Source organism: Pungitius pungitius, chromosome 1 (assembly GCF_949316345.1).
Source record: "Pungitius pungitius chromosome 1, fPunPun2.1, whole genome shotgun sequence".
In the NCBI taxonomy this organism is placed as follows: Eukaryota; Metazoa; Chordata; class Actinopteri; order Perciformes; family Gasterosteidae; genus Pungitius; species Pungitius pungitius.
The window spans coordinates 2477837-2500007 of NC_084900.1; the positions used below are offsets into that span (position 1 = coordinate 2477837).

At 43.1% G+C, this 22171-nt stretch overlaps 3 protein-coding genes across 9 annotated transcripts; all 3 read left to right on the forward strand.

The window, feature by feature from the left end:
- The first annotated feature begins 7570 nt into the window (after positions 1 to 7570).
- Positions 7571 to 9613, forward strand: LOC134115550 (uncharacterized). Of its 2 annotated transcripts, XR_009948062.1 has the most exons (4): positions 7571 to 7648; positions 8607 to 8662; positions 8800 to 9162; positions 9272 to 9613. XR_009948062.1 is itself a non-coding variant. In XM_062560485.1 (3 exons), the coding sequence occupies exons 1-3, from the start codon at positions 8614 to 8616 to the stop codon at positions 9502 to 9504; spliced, it is 645 nt and encodes a 214-aa protein (XP_062416469.1). In that variant the 5' UTR covers positions 8545 to 8613; the 3' UTR covers positions 9505 to 9613. The 2 variants fall into 2 exon arrangements, 1 of the variants encoding a protein (XP_062416469.1); XM_062560485.1 differs by lacking the exon at positions 7571 to 7648 and having other exon boundaries at positions 8545 to 8662.
- Positions 9614 to 10352: 739 nt separating this feature from the next.
- On the forward strand, positions 10353 to 11808 carry LOC119223074 (uncharacterized). 2 transcript variants are annotated; one of them, XM_062560476.1, is made up of 3 exons: positions 10353 to 10456; positions 10596 to 10955; positions 11065 to 11808. In XM_062560476.1, the coding sequence occupies exons 1-3, from the start codon at positions 10408 to 10410 to the stop codon at positions 11343 to 11345; spliced, it is 690 nt and encodes a 229-aa protein (XP_062416460.1). In that variant the 5' UTR covers positions 10353 to 10407; the 3' UTR covers positions 11346 to 11808. The 2 variants fall into 2 exon arrangements, with proteins under 2 accessions (XP_062416460.1, XP_062416456.1); XM_062560472.1 differs by lacking the exon at positions 10353 to 10456 and having other exon boundaries at positions 10463 to 10955.
- Positions 11809 to 16145: 4337 nt separating this feature from the next.
- LOC134102916 (uncharacterized) lies at positions 16146 to 21811 on the forward strand. Of its 5 annotated transcripts, none has more exons than XM_062560349.1 (5): positions 16146 to 19429; positions 19624 to 19719; positions 20165 to 20247; positions 20387 to 20749; positions 20838 to 21811. In XM_062560349.1, the coding sequence occupies exon 1, from the start codon at positions 16705 to 16707 to the stop codon at positions 18037 to 18039; it is 1335 nt and encodes a 444-aa protein (XP_062416333.1). In that variant the 5' UTR covers positions 16146 to 16704; the 3' UTR covers positions 18040 to 19429; positions 19624 to 19719; positions 20165 to 20247; positions 20387 to 20749; positions 20838 to 21811. The 5 variants fall into 5 exon arrangements, with proteins under 5 accessions (XP_062416333.1, XP_062416327.1, XP_062416334.1 ...); XM_062560343.1 differs by having other exon boundaries at positions 20859 to 21811; XM_062560350.1 differs by having other exon boundaries at positions 20390 to 20749; positions 20859 to 21811.
- The last annotated feature ends 360 nt before the right edge of the window (positions 21812 to 22171 follow it).

A 22171-nucleotide genomic window follows, 5' to 3' on the forward strand; every position in this document is an offset into this window, starting at 1 on the left:
CACAAATCAGACTCTTCATTTGTCGTATCAATTCAAAAAGTCAGAGTGATCAAAACCATCCTCAATTATACAAATGTATTTTATTTCATCATGTGATCAGTGAAGAAGACAAAAGGACAGATGTTTAGAGTCATTATCAGCTTCGTGAAGCATTAAACTGAGACCTCCATGAAGCTGGAACACCACGCGTCCACCAGCCCACAGAGACCCGTCCACATCCAGGAGCCCTGGTTCCTAAAGCTTCACGCTGCTCCACTCAGGTCCTCGTTGTGCAGCACGGCGCTCTCACCTTCACCTGAGGAGCTGTAGGAGCCATATTCATTTGGTATTATTTAATTTAATTTTGCTCTGTGCCACTAGGGGGCTGTATGTGCTTTGTGGCTCAGCTGACCTCGGATCAGCCCAGGTAGGCCATTTAACCTGCAGCAATCCCACACACAGGTGTTGCTAATTTGGGAAGCAAACAGTTTTCGACTGTGCCAGTGTGCGTGTGTGCCTTTGTGTTGAGCAATGCGGTTTGTTATTTTGGGGTAAATGTATTATGAGCAAAGTTTATATAAAATTGCATGTAAAATAAACATACAAATTAATTGGAACAACCAAAGAACTCTCCGTTTTTGCTGTGTACGAGCGCACCGGGCGCACGTCTAAACCTATCCGCCTTATTAGTAACCAGTACTAGACTTCGTTTAGGACTTCGTCAGTACAGGAGCGTTGTTGCTCGCTGGGATTCAGACAGGAGATCAGACGCCGTGTTTGGAGGCGAAGGAGGTCTCCACAGGACCAACTCTGCACCGAACCGAACCAAACCGTGACTCACAGCAACACTCATTGATTGGGCCACTGTTTAAGCAACATAGAGAATAATATAGTTACTGATGTGGTTTGTGGTCATAGAATCGTTGCTGTTTGCTCTGATGATTGTTTTCCACGTGTTGAGATGTTTCTTGAGTGAACAGAGCAGAGACAGTTTAACGTGTTCACATCTCCACCACCAGGTGGCGCAATGCGTCTGTTTAATGCACCAGTTGCTTCTATTTGGGTTATTATCGATTTATTTAATGTTGTTTAGGGTTTATTTGCAACCATAGCTGTAATCATTTTGTTATATTTATGTCATGTAAACATAAATATATGTTGGTCATTAAGCAATAAATAATGAGTTTAAAAATAGAAACTTTAAAGCCAGATTTTAGAGCAGCTTGTGAATGCAGAGACTCCACAGAATTACAACAAATTGATTTCCAAGAGAAAACCATCGTTAAACACAATTCTCATTTGGTTAAAATCAAAATGCTGGTTTTAATTGTTATTAATGTCCATAGTGTTCATCTTTTATTGCACGTACACTGTATGCAAAAATAATAAAATGGGTTTGTACGCACTTTTCATAAAAATCAAGGTACACATTTGACACCTTGGGAAAGAATTGATCCCAACAGTTTCTGGGGCAGGTTTAATGAAATACCAAACAAAAACCAGATGTGGAAGCATTGAAATCATAAGAAGTGACTACGTCTTTAACTTTATTGTGAGAGACAAGTTTAGTAAAGAATGGAGCTTATTTAGTATCTCAAAAGCACCGTTGTTTCTTATTCCAGCTGGACAACAAACATGTGTTCCTCTGACAGCATTGGAACCCTGGCTACAGCACGGCAGGCTAAGAGCTAACAGTTAGGCCATCAGCTCTCCTGCAACGCTGCCATCAAAACACCACTAAAGTAGGTTTGATCACCTCCATCCCATCAGGGCAGAGAGTGTGATCTGTGGGGACTGTTCATGTGCAGTTATTATTTAGTTATTCATTCTTAAATGTTATTGTTTCATTCTTTAGCTTGATATAATATTAAGACTAAGAGTTTTCGTAGTGAATTACAGAGCGGTCTCTGCAATGGGACGCTCTGCTCTACGGGGGACTTCCTGCTTGAGTCATCAGCTTTACCTCCGCTGCTGTCGTTGCCTAGCAACCTGCTGCACTTGACAGTAACAGCTGTAAAACCCTAAAAAAACAGGAAACAGGAATCAAACCCGTATCTGCTGCTTGGTAGACTGGTAACTAACCACAAGGATGTTCATGAGTTGTCACTCATGACTCATGAACAAACTTTAGACCCGCCCCCAGTCCGAATGCACCGGCTCAGCTGGCTGGGTTGAATGTGACATGGAAAGCCCTCAGAGCACAGGGAGATCTCTTCTTCTTTCTTTCTTCCATTTCCCACCCTGTAACGTTAAAGTGGACTGGCTTCATGGTTGAGAAGAATGTTGATGTATTGTAGAATGAAGCTACAGGCTGAGTTGGCGTCAGCATGCTGCAGCCTTATGGCCGATGGGTCTCTCTGCTCCTGCAGGGCTGTTTGTGCAGCGTTGGACACACGGACCTGAGCTGCATGATGTCCACACGGAGGCAGCCAAAGGTCCGCCAGCCAAGTGAGGCGTCACAGCCACAGTCCGTCACACAGGAGCCACTCACAGCTGTTTCCAATGTCCACTAACACCTTTAATCCAGCAGCTTTATTCAGATAAATGAACCTTTTTCTTTACATGAATACACAGATTTGTTGGGTGCCTGCAGTGTGAAGGGGCTCAAGTCAATCCCAACTTCAGGAAGGAGACAGGGTTCACCTTGGATTGGTCACCAGTCCATCGCAGGGCCATTAACACAGAGACAAACCACCACTCACACTCACATCCACAGGCCCTTCAGAAGCTAAACCCAGAGCAGGTCTTTGGACTGTGGGAGGAAGCTGGAGGACCCAGAGAGAACCCACACAGACACAAGGAGACACGCAGAGTCCACACAGAAAAGCCACTGGGCCCAGTCCAACCCAGTGGAACCTTGCTGTGAGGCCACTGTGGTAAACACCACACCACAATGCAGTTATTGTCATTTATTGATTTACTTTGGGTGTGTGAGCAGCAGAACAAACTAAACAGTGTCTAACGGCTTTGGATCCACACCCTTCCACACATTCTACTCCTAACAAAGCTGTTCTGTGTTTGGCTGTTCTTTATCTGCTGTGCCTCCATCGTGAGTCACACCCAGTGTTAATAACACAACACATTCTCTGGAGTCTTCTAATAGTTTATTGGGTAAAGACAAATATTTTCCTGATAGGTATTTCTGCTGCCTTACCGAGAGATGAAAATAAACCACAGACAAGTCGTATATATTTCACTTTGCAAAGGGGAAGCCCAGTAGATGGTGTGTTGACTCCCCTTTACAACAGCCTTTTATTCGCATCCTTCATACACAAACAACAACAGGGTGGAACATGGGGGCGGGGGCTTCCTTTGTTCTAAAGGGGTGCAGAGTTCATATGTATTGATTTCTACTCCTATGTATTGATATCTTACCTGTGTCGCGTGCAGAGTTCACAAGCACGCGCTTTTGATTACAACATCCTGTGTTAGTCAGCTGGTGTTGTACCACTTCTTAGCTACACATGATTAATTTCTATAAGATGTTCCAAAAGCACAATAATCACCCACTGTGCCCTATCATTTCCTTTGACCTCTGATGTTTTTGGCACATTCAGAGTCAGAGCATTTATTCTGGACAACTCTTTGTCTCTAATGTTAATGAAGTCCATTACAAGGTTTACATCATTGACACACATGAACAATTTTTGCACACAATGCCTTCAAACTTTATCAAAAAAGGAATTTCCCATTAATACAAACCATGCATTGATCAAAAAAGAGCAGATTGTTGTTCCTCATCTTATGAACAACATCAGGCTGTTCTGTGCTCTATGAAACCGTCCCTCTAGTTACGATCCACCTCATCTGGCTACACGTTGCTAAAGAAGAGTTTAAGGGAACTTTAACAGATTTATTTCCTTTGTTGTTGACGTGTCTTTTAACAAACATTTCCTGTAGGTTACAGTATCCTCTCATAACTCGTATGTTTCTCTCCACACACCTTCTTCTACACACTTAATGGCTGATGATCTAATGTGTTTGTTGTGTCATTGTCACCACGTGCAGCCTTCATGACACCTGGAGACACGGAGCAGTAAACAAACCCTTTTAGTACAGAAGGTGTTTCACTGCAGGAGTCTGAGGGCGTTTTGCTCAGCAGGAGCTTTTCTTTCTGGGGAGTGTTATCTGTCATCTGCCATCCAAAAATGTTCATGACCCGCCTACCTAAATACAGGTTGTATTTAGGAAAGAGGAAAAGCCAGTTTGACTCCTCCTGTGACCAGTAATGTTTCACACCTAACCACTTATATAAACTGATCATAGTTCTTGTTGTTGATGTTCTTTTGTTCTTCATCATCTCACCTTGTAAATGCACCTGCTGCATGTTTAAGGTCTCTGTGCAGATGGAACCTTTCAACGTCTTTTATGTTTCATCTATTTAATATTTATTACTTTTTACATTCTTTGTAGCTGTTACTGCTGTTCTGATGAGTTTCCAACTTAATGAGGTGTAGTAAAGTAAAGAGAACAATATTAAGATGAAGTGGAGCAGAAGTATGAAGCGTCATTAAATTAAAGTAACAAACAATACAATGTTCACTCTGATTCATTCATCAGAACATCTAAACATCTGGTTGGTTTTCTCAGTAAATATTGACACATATTCAAAATCTTTGGGGTTTTTTGCCAAAATGAAAGCATTGATCTGAGAAAGAAGCTGTGAAACAGTCAGAAAAAGGTTGATTATCATATTCATGAGGGTCAGGAACACGTCCTGCAGCAGATTGGACTGATTGTGACGTCACAGAGGAGTTGATGTGCTTTTATGTATAAACTCACTGAGTCAGTAACCTGTTGAAGGCCTTCAGTTCAGAGAAGAGGAATATTCACCTCACTGGTTGTTACACAACACTTACTGCAGATAAATAAATACAAGAAAGTCCTCACTTTGAGACATTAGGACAGCTCTTATGTGAACTGACATTTTTGACCTTAAACAGAACTTTAATGTCAACATGCTGATTGGAAAGGACAGTGTTTCGTTTTGTTTCTTTTACTGATGTGTAAGTGGAGGGTGGAGGCCTCTATTATCTGATCTTTCTGGCAGGTTATCTGACTAGTCAGGTATTACTTCCTTTTGTTCCTTACTCTAAAGGCGTCAGATAAATGTCCAGCTGGGACTGAACCAATAACCAGCAGCATAAAGGCTTCGGTCTGGTTTGGTGCTTCATTGATTGTCACATGAAACAAAGCTTTGGTCTGATGCTGGATGTCCATCTGCCTCCAAGCTGTTCAGGACTCTCCTCCTTAGAAACCACTGCATGGCAGAGAGTGTTCAGGAAAGATGTTTGAAATAAGTACCTTCCTCCCCAGAAGTGGAGCTGAGATGTTCGTGTTATGCAGGAACCAAATGGTGAGAAAATACAAAGTGCATCATGACTTTTTATCAACTTACTGTCAGTGTTGTTTGACCTTTAGTGTTTCCCTTTAAAGAAGCCTGACTTGTTGTCAATGATATTCTTTTATTCTTTATAATCTCACCTGGGTTGTCTGCAGTTCTCACTTTTACATTTTGTCAAGGTAGACGGAATCTTTCAACATGTTCTACAGCGTGAATGAGATTTGATCAAGAGGTTCCAATACACACATACATACACAATATATATATCCTGTATACCTTATCTATATCTTGAATGATGAAAGGCTCTTTTAGCTAAAGAGACGCTTGAGGTGGACGTCATGATGTGAATGAATGAGATGGTGCAAAGAGACCTGAGACGTCTTCAGACACACAAATGAATGTCCATCTGCCAACTGATCATCAGCCTGCTTCTAACAGACGTGATGCTGCTGTGTCTCTGTTGCACAGCGTGTGCAGGGACTATTTTCTTTATGCTACTGAAATGTGAAGCACAACGTTTGGTGGCTACAAGGCAGCAATTTACCAAATATTTATAGTGTTGTGCTAAACCGTGTTATAAAAGCAAGAAGGTACTTTATCACCAATGTTACAGTTCAGGGGTTTGTCTCAAACTGTAACATTAAAGTACTGACATTTGTACCTTATTGTGTGCAAGTTTCATCCATTAACAGAGTGTAAAGATAAGAGTTATAAGATTAGTGATAAAGATCAGTGATAAATGATAAGGCCTGTTTCATGCACCTTGGAAATTACCTTTGAGTTAATCACAGGTTGGAATGTTTCTATCTGAGTGTCTTCATTAAACCACTCTGACCTCACAGCATTATTGGTGACACACACAGACAGAAGCTGTCAGGTAGCTCAGGAATTTAGTACCTGTCAGAAAATGTTTCTGAACTTATACATATGCAACTGTTTGGAAATGAAAATGAATTAAGTTGTAATGCATAAAAAGGTTTGCAACACAGTACAAGTACTTAAGTGTTTGAGTAGATACTTCGTGACGTTTTGCCTGTTTGTATCATTAGCTTAAAACTGTAACTGTGATGTTTTAAATACCTGTAAGTAAAGAGTCAAAAATCTACATCTGAGATGTAGAGAGAACAAGTAACACACACACAGACACAAGGAGACACGCAGAGTCCACACAGAAAAGCCACTGGGCCCAGTCCAACCCAGTGGAACCTTGCTGTGAGGCGACTGTGGTAAACACCACACCACAATGCAGTTATTGTCATTTATTGATTTACTTTGGGTGTGTGAGCAGCAGAACAAACTAAACATCATCCAAACCACATGTAGACTTATTGATCCTTTAAGAGTTTGTACAGGAACAAGAAACTAGTTTAGTTTCATCAGGACCAAACTGAATTCCCCTTCTGGTAGGACTTCTGACATCACAGAATGAATGGAAGTAAATGGTGGCATCAAGTGTCAGGACGACTTTGATTATTTTAACATGTTGCATGGGGCGGGCAGTGTTGGATCCACCTTTGTGATTCCCAGAACATGCTTTCTATACTAAACCTGTTCTGTGCACTTTGGCCCTGTGCCTCCATCGTGAGTCACACCCAGTGTTCACTTAGTACACATTCTTGTAAAACATCAACACATATATACAGTATAATGATTCCTGTTGTTGTTCTTTTGTTCTTTATCATCTCACCTTGTAAATGCACCTGCTGCATGTTTAAGCTGTGAAGACGCAACCTCTCAACGTCTTTTATGTTTAATCTAATATTTATTACTTTTATACATTCTTTGTAGCTGTTACTGCTGTTCTGATGAGTTTCCAACTTAATGACGTGTAGTAAAGTAAAGAGAACAATATTAAGATGACGTGCAGCTGAAGTATGACGCGTCAAGATTGAAAAAAGTTGCCTCATATTTTATTTCAAGGAAACGCAGCTTCACTTTTTTATAAAAAGGTATCTAAATAAATAATTATAATATTGTTTAGATGTATCCACACTGAATTCTATTCATCTGTCTCCTGGTTGTGTGTAAATATGTGAGAAAGTACAAAGGTACGAGTCTGGATTCCATCAGTTAAACAAACCAGTGACCTGAACCATGTGAATTCCTTTCAGTTTCTCTTTCTGTTTCAACAAGAGAGAAGTGGTTTTACCTGAACAAGGCGTGTCTTTGGCGTTGAACAAGTGCGCTTCTCACAACAAACCAGCTTTATAAGCAGCGGAACTGTGTATAGCCTCACAGTCTCTATCACGTTATGTCCTCACTGCGTACCTTCAACTTTGGAGAATCCAGACAGAGAAGAAGAACCGCGTACTGAGGACATGCGAGGTAAGGAATGAATGAATGAATGAATGTCCTGATGTTGATGCCCTGCTGGTAAAAAAGTAAAAACGTCAACTGACTCGAGTTTAAAAATTATGGAAAGTTTAATAACTGACAGAAGTAATAAGCAATACAGTTACAAAGTGAAATAAATAATATTATTTCACGAAATAGAGAAGTCTCCAGGTCCAAGTCTCATTCGTCCATCAATATTGGTTCACATGAGGATTCTGCGGGGTGTCCCTTGTGCTGCAGGTGTATGTGATTGTCTGCACTTTGATGCCCAGCTCCTCCCTCGTTAATTCCTTTTTCCTCCAATCACATGACTCACTGACCTGATCGATCCCTGTTTACTTAATACTGCAGTACATCCAATGATCACACCTTAAAGTTTAAAGTTTTATCATGTAAACATAACATGTATATTATACAGCACATTTGAACCACTGTGTTTAACTTAGTTTGGTCATTCACTACCTGACAGGAGAAAAAAACCCTCAAAAAAACTCTTTGTGGAGAAAGTTGGGAGGAATCCATAAAGGACGACCATTAGCTTCCGTCCCCCGGTTTTAACATCACATCATGACAGGATGTTAATGTGTACAGTATTTATATGATTTACATGACTAAACATTGTTATTGACTATAATGCATTCACTTCATCTAACATACAAATGTAATATTTATATCTAACATCACACAAACTATAATTCTACACTAAACATCACTACATGTACTTTAACCTACTTGATGAGGTCACTGCACCAACTACGCTGAGCAGTGTTTTCAATGACTGAAGAACATCTTGTGCAATAATTAAGTAATAAAGGTCGTTAATAATGTGATTATAATTTAAGATAAACATGGTTAGATTCTGATGTTAAAAGTACTTTTTGAGATAATACAAGTATTCTTTTACTGTGATGTGATGTTGGAGCCTCTTCTCCTCTGTCTCCTCTCACAGGGAGGAGATGATCTGCAGCATCCTGGTGATCTTCATCCTGACCTCCTGTGTCTGTGGTCAGTTCACTTTAGTGTTTGTAAAGCAGCTGTGAAGCATCAGCACACTCCTAAGAAACATCTGGAGATGGAGTCTAAAGGCTCCATGTTAAAGCTGTCACTTTGTCACCTCCTCCTCTCCTTCTCTGTCTCCTCAGCAGGGTCATTTGTAGTGAATGTGACACAGAGCTGGTATCATGCAGAGGAGAAGCACAACATCTCACTGGAATGGATGTTCCCCACCAGCACGGACCACTCCACCAACTCCCTCTATGTCTCCTGTGAGATGTTAGCTGATGAGATACCCTATGTCCTGTTTAGTCTATATGAAGGTGTGGAGATCCCAGAGTATCAGGATCAACGCTTTGCAGGACGAGTCCAGTGGGACAAAGACGTCCTCAGAGAAGGACGACTCAGACTTCACATCTCCAGACTCCAGACTAATGACTCTGGGCTGTACTGGTGTCAAGTGGACACAAGTTATGGGAAGAACTATAAGGAATGTCACCTCAATGTCACTGGTAGGTTCATGAAGTTAAACTTACTAACACGTTTAATTCAGCAGCTTTATTCAGATAAATAAACCTCTTTCTTTACATTAATAAACAGATTTGTTGGGTCTCTTTGCAGCAGTGAAGGATCGACCTGAACCTGAGAGAACCAGTGACACCAGTCTGAGAGGAAGGATCGTTCTCTACTGGGTACTGGTACTGGGACTAGCAGCAGCTCTACTGGTTGTTTCTTTATTTTTTATCTGCATTGAAAAGAAAAGATTTATGAACAGCACCAAAAAAAATACATCATTGTTAAATTCATCTAAGTGTTTGCACACAAAGTGTCTGACTTCTGACATCAGAGTATAAATGTATGTTGATGACATCTACTGTGTACATTCAAATTAACCGATTTATATCTGTAAATAAATTATTTCATTACATCACTTTTTCGTGTAAATTGTCTTTTTTTCTTTCCATGTTCTCGTCACAAAACCCACCTTTTCTGAACTGATTTCAATGTGTGACCATCATTAAACAAAGAAAATGTGTCTACATCTCAACATAGATTCATGTTTCAATCATTCCTATGGAGCTGTGTAAGTAAGACTAGATGTCTCCAGGTAGAGAATGTCTTCCAGTTGGACACAGGAAGCTGGAAGGAGGCGCACAGACAGTCAGACAGAAACACTCCAAGCTCCAAGGTTACAGGTACAAACAGAAGAGACATCGTGTGGGGACACGAGCAGAGGGAGGGATGAAGGACGAGGGGGGGGGGCTTCACTCAGAGGAATGAAGGACACGTTTAAACTAAAGATCCTCGTAGGAGACACAGAGGAGACACAGAGACACAACTCTCTCGTTCATAGAGCAGCTTTAAAGGACCAAACTGAGTGGACAGCGGGTTTCTATCTCCATCTAGTGGACAACGAGACAGGGGACGGCCTCCAAAGAAACGAGGCGAGGAGGGGGCCTGGAAAGACCACATACACTATGGTCTCCATGGCGACTCGACACCCATAACGTGCAATGACGCCACAAGGAACCAGAGACACACAGGGCTTAAATACACAGGGGGGGTGCAGGTGATTGGACACAGGTGGAAACACTCATCGACACGGCAGACGATCACAGGGGAAGACAGGACAAGACAGGAAGTGAAGTCACCCCAGGGACACGAGGGACATGAGACTACAAAGTAAAACAGGACATGATGTGATGATGATGTGATGTTGGAGCCTCTTCTCCTCTGTCTCCTCTCACAGGGAGGAGATGATCTGCAGCATCCTGGTGATCTTCATCCTGACCTCCTGTGTCTGTGGTCAGTTCACTTTAGTGTTTGTGAAGCAGCTGTGAAGCATCAGCACACACTCCTCAGAAACATCTGGAGATGGAGTCTAAAGGCTCCATGTTAAAGCTGTCACTTTGTCACCTCCTCCTCTCCTTCTCTGTCTCCTCAGCAGGGTCATTTGTAGTGAATGTGACACAGAGCTGGTATCATGCAGAGGAGAACCACAACATCTCACTGGAATGGATGTTCCCCACCAGCACGGACCACTCCACCAACTCCCTCTATGTCTCCTGTGAGATGCAAACTGATGAGAAATGCGTCCTGTTGAGTCTATACAAAGGTGTGGAGGTCCCAGAGTTTCAGGATAAACGCTTTGCAGGACGAGTCCAGTGGGACAAAGACGTCCTCAGAGAAGGACGACTCAGACTTCACATCTCCAGACTCCAGACTAATGACTCTGGGCTGTACTGGTGTGAAGTGTCCTCAGGTAATGAGAGGAACTCTAAGAAATGTCACCTCAATGTCACTGGTAGGTTCATGAAGTTAAACTTACTAACACGTTTAATTCAGCAGCTTTATTCAGATAAATAAACCTCTTTCTTTACATTAATAAACAGATTTGTTGGGTCTCTTTGCAGCAGTGAAGGATCGACCTGAACCTGAGACAACCAGTGACACCAGTCTGAGAGCAGGGATCGTTTTCTACTGTGCACTGGGACTAGCAGCAGCTCTACTGGGTTATTCCTTTATTTTCTGTCTGCGTTACAACAAAAGAGTCTACAAAATGATCCATACAGCCTCAGCTGTTCAGGTGGTGATCCATCCCAAACCCAACGCCACGCTACCTCATAAGAAACAAAACCGGATTAAGGAGACCAACGTTGGGTCTGCTGGAGATGGGAGTGATGGAACAACTTGAGGGCAATAAATGAAAAACTAGAAAAATCTACAATAATTTTAAAAGTGTGACCTAGACGGCCCACAGATGTTGCGGTCACACTCTGATGGACACATGTGGACACGTGCGACTACACAAGCTGTGTCTCAGAGTCGCTGCGTCCTTAAGGACGGCTTCATCGACCACATACGTCACTTCTGCTGCGACTCGCCGTCCCGTTCTGTCGGCTCCTCTAAACGAGGTCGAGGATCTCAGCCCTCCAGGAGCCGATTTGAAGGACACATCAGATCTATCCTTTGGGGCCCAGCATATCCCAGCATGCAGTGCAGGCCGACGAGGATTTAATTCATTCAGGACGGAGGCCGGTGATCCGACAGCACGAGTTCAGTTTAAGTGTAACGTTAAGTAATAGAATTCACTCAAAGTCCATTTACTGTTCTTATGAACATCAATGTACCAACACACACGTGTGTTCGGAGGTCAGGCGTGGGGGGTCTCCGGGGGTCGTTAGGGACGGGGGTCAGGGGTCGGCTGTGTGGCGTGGGACGCCGGGCTCGGGGGCACCGGCCCAAATGCTGACCCCACCCCCCCTCAAGGGCCAGATCCCTGACAGCCCCAAAAACCACAAAGGGCGAGGAGGAGAGGACCAGGGGACGGGAGGGGGGGGGGGCACGAGCGGGCGTTGTGGAGTCAGGACTGGTGCAGTCGGGGCACGATCGGTTGCCTTTCGGTTTCAGCCAAAAACTAACTTTATTAAAAAATTTGGGTTATTGATATATGAAATAAAAAGTCTTCAAAACTCCAATCAGCCTCTTCATTTGTCGTAATAATTCAAAAAGTCACAGTGATCAAAACCATCCTCAATAATACAAATGTGTCACATGAAGGTAAATGTTAAGAGAGAAGCACACATTAAATACACACAACATACAAGGTACACACACTTCTCAGCATTCTGTCACTACAGTGAACTCTTTTATTTCATCATGTGATCAGTGAAGAAGACAAAAGGACAGATGTTTAGAGTCATTATCAGCTTCGTGAAGCATTAAACTGAGACCTCCATGAAGCTGGAACACCACGCGTCCACCAGCCCACAGAGACCCGTCCACATCCAGGAGGCCTGGTTCCTAAAGCTTCACGCTGCTCCACTCAGGTCCTCGTTGTGCAGCACGGCGCTCTCACCTTCACCTGAGGAGCGTTGTTGCTCGCTGGGATTCAGACAGGAGATCAGACGCCGTGTTTGGAGGCGAAGGAGGTCTCCACAGGACCAACTCTGCACCCTCATTGGCCCACAACATTTTCTTTTCTTCACTTTAAACAAGTTGTAGTTAGACGTGTGCAAAATCCACCCAGGTGACACATGTGTCAATGGTGCAGCAGCTAAACCGAACTTAAAGCCACTGAGGGGCTGCATGGAGGCTAAAAGCAGACGACCCGCTGGCTCCTGGACCACTAGAACTTGGGTCTAGTGAACAAACGGCTTCCGGCTTTGCTTCTTGATTTGATGCGTTTTTTTTTATTTCTCACCGTTTCAAGGATATTCAACAACATGCAAGTCTCCATTGTCTGTGCATGTAAAGTCCATCCAGCTGTGTCACATACAACAAAACAACACCTCCCCCACATGTCAGAAGGTTCCCACCTAAACAGAAATGTTCACCCAACACCATGAGGACACCTTCTGGCCCAAGTTGGTTCCTTCCACACAAAGACATCAGAACTGGCTCCTACAAATAGGAATCCAAGTACCTGATATTTTCATCAAGTCCAAAACAAGAACTGATGGGACTGTTGGCCGCCATCATGGTTTCTCCTGTTTTTTGGGTGATTTTTGTGTTGCTGGAAACAAAAGACCCGAATTGATACGAGAGAATTAACCTTTTTTTCCCTTCCCACTTTCCCAAATACTGTTACATGTTGTGAATAAATGATTGATGAATGCTCCCTTTTACAGTATTTCATTTGATAAGGTGTTACAGTGAAGGACACAAGGCAGGAAGTGAAGTCGCCTCCAGGGACACGAGAGACACTACAAAGTAAAACATGAACCAAACCGTGACTCACAGCAACACTCATTGATTGGGCCACTGTTTAAGAAACATAGAGAAAAATATAGTTAATGATGTGGTTTGTGGTCATAGAATCGTTGCTGTTTGCTCTGATGATTGTTTTCCACGTGTTGAGATGTTTCTTGAGTGAACAGAGCAGAGACAGTTTAACGTGTTCACATCTCCACCACCAGGCGGCGTAATGCGTCTGTTTAATGCACCAGTTGCATCTATTTGGGTTATTAGATTTATTTAATGCTGTTTAGGGTTTATTTGCAACCATAGCTGTAAACATTTTGTTATATTTATGTCATGTAAACATAAATATATGTTGGTCATTAAGCAATAAATAGTTTAAAAAAAGAAACTTTAAAGCCAGATTTTAGAGCAGCTTGTGAATGCAGAGACTCCACAGAAGCATTGAAATCATAAGAAGTGACTACGTCTTTAACTTTATTGTGAGAGACAAGTTTAGTAAAGAATGGAGCTTATTTAGTATCTCAAAAGCACCTTTGTTTCTTATACCAGCTGGACAACAAACATGTGTTCCTCTGACAGCATTGGAACCCTGGCTACAGCACGGCAGGCTAAGAGCTAACAGTTAGGCCATCAGCTCTCCTGCAACGCTGCCATCAAAACGTCACTAAAGTAGGTTTGATCACCTCCATCCCATCAGGGCAGAGAGTGTGATCTGTGGGAACTGTTCATGTGCAGTTATTATTTAGTTATTCATTCTTAAATGTTATTGTTTCATTCTTTAGCTTGATATAATAGTAAGACTAAGAGTTTTCGTAGTGAATTACAGAGCGGTCTCTGCAATGGGACGCTCTGCTCTACGGGGGACTTCCTGCTTGAGTCATCAGCTTTACCTCCGCTGCTGTCGTTGCCTAGCAACCTGCTGCACTTAACAGTAACAGCTGTAAAACCCTAAAAATACATTTAAAGTACAGACAGGGAGGATAATCTTCTACTTATTTCACTTAATTCAGTAAGATACGCTTCTCCTCCAGGGCTTTATATATTGATAAATTCAAATTGAATCAGTTAAGCCAAATACTTACAGCTAAAAGTAATGTTTAAATCTTAAGGCAGAACCGGACACGCGGTTAAAAAGAGAAGAAAAACATGGAAACAGGAATCAAACCCGTATCTGCTGCTTGGTAGACTTGTAGCTAACCACAAGGATGCTCATGAGTTGTCACTCATGACTCATGAACAAACTTTAGACCCGCCCCCGAGTAAGAATGCACTGGCTCAGCTGGCTGGGTTGAATGTGACATGGAAAGCCCTCAGAGCACAGGGAGATCTCTTCTTCTTTCTTTCTTCCATTTTCCACCCTGTACCGTTAAAGTGGACTGGCTTCATGGTGAAGAAGAATGTTGATGTATTGTAGAATGAAGCTACAGGCTGAGTTGGCGTCAGCATGCTGCAGCCTTATGGCCGATGGGTCTCTCTGCTCCTGCAGGGCTGTTTGTGCAGCGTTGGACACACGGACCTGAGCTGCATGATGTCCACACGGAGGCAGCCAAAGGTCCGCCAGCCAAGGGAGGCGTCACAGCCACAGTCAGTCACACAGGAGCCACTCACAGCTGTTTCCAATGCCCACTAACACCTTTAATCCAGCAGCTTTATTCAGATAAATGAACCTTTTTTTGATTTGTTGGGTCTCTGCAGCAGTGAAGGGGCTCAAGTCAATCCCAACTTCAGGAAGGAGACAGGGTTCACCTTGGATTGGTCACCAGTCCATCACAGGGCCATTAACACAGAGACAAACCACCATTCACACTCACATCCACAGGCCCTTCAGAAGCTAAACCAAATAACAAGAAAATTACAGATTTTATTTCTGTAAATCCACTTTAGTTTTTTGTCTCTAAACTACTTTGACTTTGATTCTCTTTGCAGACTGTCTCTAGTGGTCAGGATCCATCATGACAGACCTGCTGTGCTGTGGATCACAGAGTTGGAGGACATTGTAATGGCAAAAACATATGTAACTCTTATAAATGCTTCATTGTATAACCAGTTTATTAATTGCAAGGGCTGAGATGGAAAGGCCATGGTATGAGAGCTGAAGTGTTCCACACTGATAAATGACTAAACAAAGTAGGTTGAATGTGTGTAACCAGATTTGTTTTCAAGTGTTAGGAGGGCGAGTCCATGGTCAAAGAACTGATGTGTCTTACATGGACTAGCTGTCCTGAGTATCCTGGCTGTAGAGACTCAACAAGGTGGTCAAGGTTTCTGTTGACGCCACCGATAACTGAACTTGGGTATAAGAACTGCCTCGTTCTGTTAGGGGGCAAGTTGGTTCATGACAGTCTGCAGAGCACGTAGATGTTGTGACCTTTCTTCCCTTGCAAGGAAATAAACGGAGAAAGACATATTTGACTCGGAGCCTTTGTTTCTTACTTCACGATTGTCTGTGCAAAATCTTCCACCACAATTTGGTGTCAGAAGTGGGATCGTTTGAAGTTCCGTCGGGACTCTATGGACGTCCAGGAAGAGACCTCTTCAGGATCCACCAAAACGTGATTCTGCCCTATACCTCATCAGATCAGAGAGAGGGGACTGGCGACCAAAAGGGGCCTGATTGACTTCAACACCATCCAACGAGGAAGAATTTCACAAAAATCGGGTAAGAAGTTGATATTATAATTTTCAAACGGGGTTTTCTGAATGGTAACGGGTGATAACAGATTACAGACGGGTATTTGGTACTCTGGGATTTTTTTTTACATTTTTTTTCCTCTTCTTGTAAGATCCAAATTCCGGTTATTGATTGGGTTTCTAACGAGGATAACTTGTCTTTTTCCGGTTATTGAAAAATGTGTATGAAATCATAAAAGTAATTGTGAAGTATTTCCGGCTCATCAGCATCCAACTTTTTACTAAGGAAGACAGGGGCAATTTGCGGATTGACGATTGTATTCAGACTAACACTCGAAAATCGTATAATTGTGACCCTTGACCAAGAGGAATACAAGAGCAATAATAGTGGTGGCTCTTGAATAGGGGGAAGACAGGGACAATGATATTTGTGACCCTTGACCGAGGGGAAGATAGGAGTGATTTTGCGAACTAACGATTGTATTCAGTCCAACACTGAAATCGCATAATCGCAGTCCTTGACCTAACAGGAAGACAGGAACAATATCGGGGTTTTCGGACGGTAATCTGAAAACAGATATTTGCGCCCTTGACCTATATTTATTAACCAGTATTTTGGTTGGGTTTTAACTTGTATTTTTCCTACGTAAAAGAAAATCAAGACTTATAGTGACGACTATATTTTAAGGAATAAAAGTATACTTCATCACGCCTGAAAGATGGGTGGTGTACAGGGTAAAAGTAAAAAGGAAATGAGTCCTCCGGAGGGACCCATTGTGGATCTGATGAGAAGGAAATATGGAGATCAATCTCTAGAGTTTTTGCCTGAGTGGTCAAAGGATTTTGGGTTCCCTGTGAATGGTTCTTTCAGTAGAATAAAACTGAACATGTTACGAACAGACTTAGAGGGAAAACAGAAGGTTATAAAAACTCAGAAGGTGATAAAAGGCAAAGACTTGGAAGACATTGAGAAACAAAGTAAATGGTTGAAATGGTGGGAGGATGAATGTGAATGTAGAGAAAGAAAACAAATGGCTAAAGAATTGACATGCGCAAAAACCACATTGGTTGAAAAAACAGATCCAAATGTTATTGAACAAAATGACCGATGTGCTTCTTCTCCTTTGTATCCGAGTCTCACAGGGGCTGGGGGCCCTCTCCTCAACACATGCCCACCGCCGTACCCTGCTTCACCTGCGGACCAGCAACCTCTGCCATCACAAACCACAACGGTTCACAACACCCGGCAGAGGGAGAGACAGGAAGCAGCAGCGAAAGTAGCACACGAACGACTCCTCACAGAGCAGGCGAGAGCACGTGAAGAGGAGGAAAAGAGACAGGACGCTCTCCTCACTCCATCTCACTCTGCAGGAGCAACTGGAGGGGTTACTTCTCCTATCAAGAAACTAACTGCAGAACAATTTGACAATTTGTCCCCCTCAGAGCAAAAATCTACATCAGATATTGTTTCCCTCTCTTTCGACCCTGAGGGAGTTCCCCGGGATGCAAAACCTGTGTTCCAAACCCCAATGATTCAAGTACCAGGACACTCAGGTCCCATACTTGTTTTCCGTCCTTGGACTGATACGGATGTCAGAGCTGCAATGGCTCATCTCCCGCCGATACAGAACTCGGGAAGAGTGTTTGCTGAAGCATTCATGGACTTCTGTAAGCAGTTCTTGCACAACTTTGCTGAAATTCGACGTGTTCAGATGAGTCACGTGGGTCCAACTCACTACCAAAAGCTCAACCAGCTGGTTGCAGGAGACACCAGTGCGCACGACGTCGATTGGAGTACAAATGCAAATAAGCCGTACAGAGACGCACTCACGGTTTTGAGCGACGGCATAAAGACATTGTTTCCTGACAAAGTGGATATGACTCCCATCCACAATACCAAGCAGGTGACGGGTGAGTCCGTCCATGATTACTACCAAAGGATTTTCACAGTGTTTAATCTTAACAGTGGCATTCCACAACCCGCCGTGTTAGGAGACGCTGTGGGGACGTGGGAATCACATCTGAATGTGAATTCCCACGTCATGCTTTCATGAATGGACTATTGCCCGACATAAAAGTGACTGTGCAGCGTTCTGTTGCTGGAATGGAAGACTCGCGACTCGCGGATGTAAAGAAACATGCTGCGCATGCGCAATGCATGGACATAGAGAGAGCTGACCACGAGGGGAAAGGCGTTCACGTCAGATTGAACTCGCACAACTGACTATGCTCCAAGCTGTCACTCAACTTGCCAGGAACGACCGCCCATGGGATCCCAACCAACGGGGCCGATTCAGGGGGCGTGGTCGGGGCATGACGAGGGGACGCTCCTCCTGGAACCAGGGGGGAGCGCAGCTGTATCCACCCACTGACAATGATACGTGTTTCCGCTGTGGCGAACAGGGACATTGGCACAGAGAATGTCCACAAAAAGCACCTCGTAGAGGATGGGGGCGTGGCCTAGCCAGACGCGGAGGAGGTGGCAACGCACAATCAGATTGACGTGAGGCGGGGGAGGAGGAGGCTGCATGTGAGGGGGAGACGGCAACCACGCTGGGACGTCAACAGAAGGAAAGGGACACACACACGCAAAACGCAGCCTGCAATGAAGAAACGCTTTCTGCACTAACTCCATGCACGCACACTCACACTCACACACCAGAGCAACAACAAGCTCTCAAGGACATCACAGAGCAATTGAGAACACAACAGAAGCTTTCACTTAAACACACATATGCAAAGTTTTCAGGAAAATCATTCGAAAATATGCCCACCACTATGGTGCAAGTTCAAGGCAAACTTTTATCATTTTTGGTTGATTCTGCAGTATGTTGATGACTGTTTAATTGCAGCTCCAACACAAAAACAGTGTGAACAGGACACACTCAAATTGCTTCAACACTTAGCAGCAGAAGGACACAAGGCCAGCCTATCCAAACTACAGTTTGTTTCACAAAACGTTCATTTCCTAGGCCATGACATTTCCGGTGAAGGGAAGACGCTTTCACCAAAACGCATTGCCTCAATTGTAACACTTCCAAAACCACAAACCAAGAAACAGATGATGTCATTTTTGGGCAAGCTTTCACGGACATGAAATGCGCGTTACAAGTTCCTCCGACTTTGGGTCTTCCTGATCCTCACAAACCGTTCACACAAACCGTTGACGAACGTTCTGGCTGTATGACATCAGTGCTCCTACAATCTCATGGCGATAAACAACGACCAGTAGCTTATTTCTCCGCAAAACTCGATCCGGTAGCAGCAGGCTTACAGCTTACAGCTTTGGTCTGATGGAGGATGTCCATCTGCCTCCAAGCTGTTCAGGACTCTCCTCCTTAGAAACCACTGCATGGCAGAGAGTCTTCAGGAAAGATGTTTGAAATAAGTACCTTCCTCCCCAGAAGTGGAGCTGAGATGCTCGTGTGATGCAGGAACCAAATGGTCAGAAAATACAACATCATGCATCATGACTTTTTACTTTTTATTTTTAGAACTGTCAGAGTATGTGAATTTCTTTCCGTTTCTCCTGCGGTTTTTAAATAGAGAAGTGTTTTTTTTACCCAAACAAGGCGTGTCTTTGGTTGGGAATAAGTGCCACAAACCAGTTCATACAAAAGCTGTCTGTCTTCTTACAGCCTCACAGTCTCTATCACGTTGTGTCCTCACTGCGTACCTTCAACTTTCAAGAATCCAGACAGAGAAGAAGAAGAACCGTACTGAGGACATGCGAGGTAAGGAATGAATGAATGAATGTCCTGATGTTGGTGTCTTCATCATTTGGTGAAATGCATCGTCCTCCTGCAGGGAGTCAACTGTCCGTCAAATGAAAGATGGAATCCTACTTGAAGCAAGTTGTGAACAGAAGAGGCTTCTGTTACTGTCTCTGTCTTTAAGGAGTGTTTTTGTTCTTAAAGGGTTCATTAACTGCTCCACACTCCATACGAGCAGGCTGACAACATTAAAACAGGAACATGTTCATTAAATCATTGTATTTAATGATTTATATAATATGTTTCCATGTATGTACAACATTTAATGGCAATAAACGTTTCCTGATTCCTGACGTAGCAGTTAAGATAAAGATGGTTTCATTATGATGTTGGAGATGTCCTTTTAAGTTAATAGTAGTGATTTTGAAATAATAGTAATAAGTATTTTTTTACTCTGCTGTTGGAGCCTCTTCTGCTCTATCTCCTCTCACAGGGAGGAGATGATCTGCAGCATCCTGGTGATCTTCATCCTGACCTCCTGTGTCTGTGGTCAGTTCACTTTAGTGTTTGTAAAGCAGCTGTGAAGCATCAGCACACACTCCTCAGAAACATCTGGAGATGGAGTCTAAAGGCTCCATGTTAAAGCTGTCACTTTGTCACCTCCTCCTCTCCTTCTCTGTCTCCTCAGCAGGGTCATTTGTAGTGAATGTGACACAGAGCTGGTATCATGCAGAGGAGAACCACAACATCTCACTGGAATGGATGTTCCCCACCAGCACGGACCACTCCACCAACTCCCTCTATGTCTCCTGTGAGATGTTAGCTGATGAGAAACATTCACTCATGTTCCATCTATATGAAGGTGTGGAGATCCCAGAGTTTCAGGATAAACGCTTTTCAGGACGAGTCCAGTGGGACAAAGACGTCCTCAGAGAAGGACGACTCAGACTTCACATCTCCAGACTCCAGACTAATGACTCTGGGCTGTACTGGTGTGAAGTGCTCATAAGTTATGGGAAGAACTATAAGGAATGTCACCTCAATGTCACTGGTAGGTTCATGAAGTTAAACTTACTAACACGTTTAATTCAGCAGCTTTATTCAGATAAATAAACCTCTTTCTTTACATTATTAAACAGATTTGTTGGGTCTCTTTGCAGCAGTGAAGGATCGACCTGAACCTGAGACAACCAGTGACACCAGTCTGAGAGGAAGGATCGGTCTCTACTTTATACTGGGACTGGGACTGGGACTAGCAGCATCTCTACTGGGTTTTTATTTATTTTATCTCTGCGTTGCAAAACAGACTAGTGATCAACACAAAACACGACACATCAGAACCACAATTGAAGATATTGATCCTTTAAGTTTTTGCACAGAAACAGTCTGATGTGTTGTGCCTGAAGTCCAGCTGAGACACATCTGGTCTGTGGATGTCTCATGTGTCTCGTGGACCAACAGCAGCATGAAGGTATCAGTGGTCTACAGAGACACTTGTGACTCAGGGAGCCCAGCTGGTGACCGCTGTGCCATCGTTGTGTGTGTGAAGGGGAACTAGTTTAGTTTCATCAGGACCAAACAGATTGACCTTCTGGTAGGACTTGTGACATCACAGTATGAATGGAAGTCAATGGTGGCATCAAGCGTCAGGACGACTGTGGGTGGAGAGTCCAATCAGAGGATCAACGGTTCCATCCCAGAACCTGCTGGCCCGTGTGTTGATGTGTCCTTGAGCAAGACACTTGACCAGCATCACTCCTGTAGCTGTGACCTCACAGTGTCCATATTCCTTTTTTTTCTTTGCCTGAGATTCAAAGGAAATCGAGTCTTTTTGTCCTGGACCTCTTCAGCTCCTCTAACAGAGACTCTTACTACTGAACAGATGCTGCATTAAGCGTCATTCTGCTCCTGATCAAAGACGAATGTTCCTTCTGGTTCCTGTTTTTTAAAGAAGATTTAGATTCTGTATGTTTACTTGCTGACTTGCTCACATTGTTCTGGTGACTTTACGTCTGGTCGTTGCTCCACAGAAGAAGAAGACGTCACTCGCGATGTCGTGTTTGAAAATCATTTCACTGTCTAAAGCACAATAGAGCCGCACCCTGCCTCAATATTGCATTTTGCACATAATGCGATTAATCGCTGTCAATAACAGATTAATGATGCGATTAATCAAATTCTAATTTTTCATCTTTTATTACTCTTGTACATACTATATCATATTTGTACAAAACATATACTGTTACATTACTTATATTATCCTACTTTTTTTTAAATAAACCATTACCTTTTTAATCAGCTTCTTCATTTGTCGTATTAATTCAAAAAGTCTCAGTGATCAAAACCATCCTCAATAATACAAATGTGTCACATGAATGGAAATGTTGAGAGAAGCACACATTAAATACACATAACATACAAGGTACACACACTTCTCAGCATTCTGTCACTACAGTGAACTATTTCAATGCTA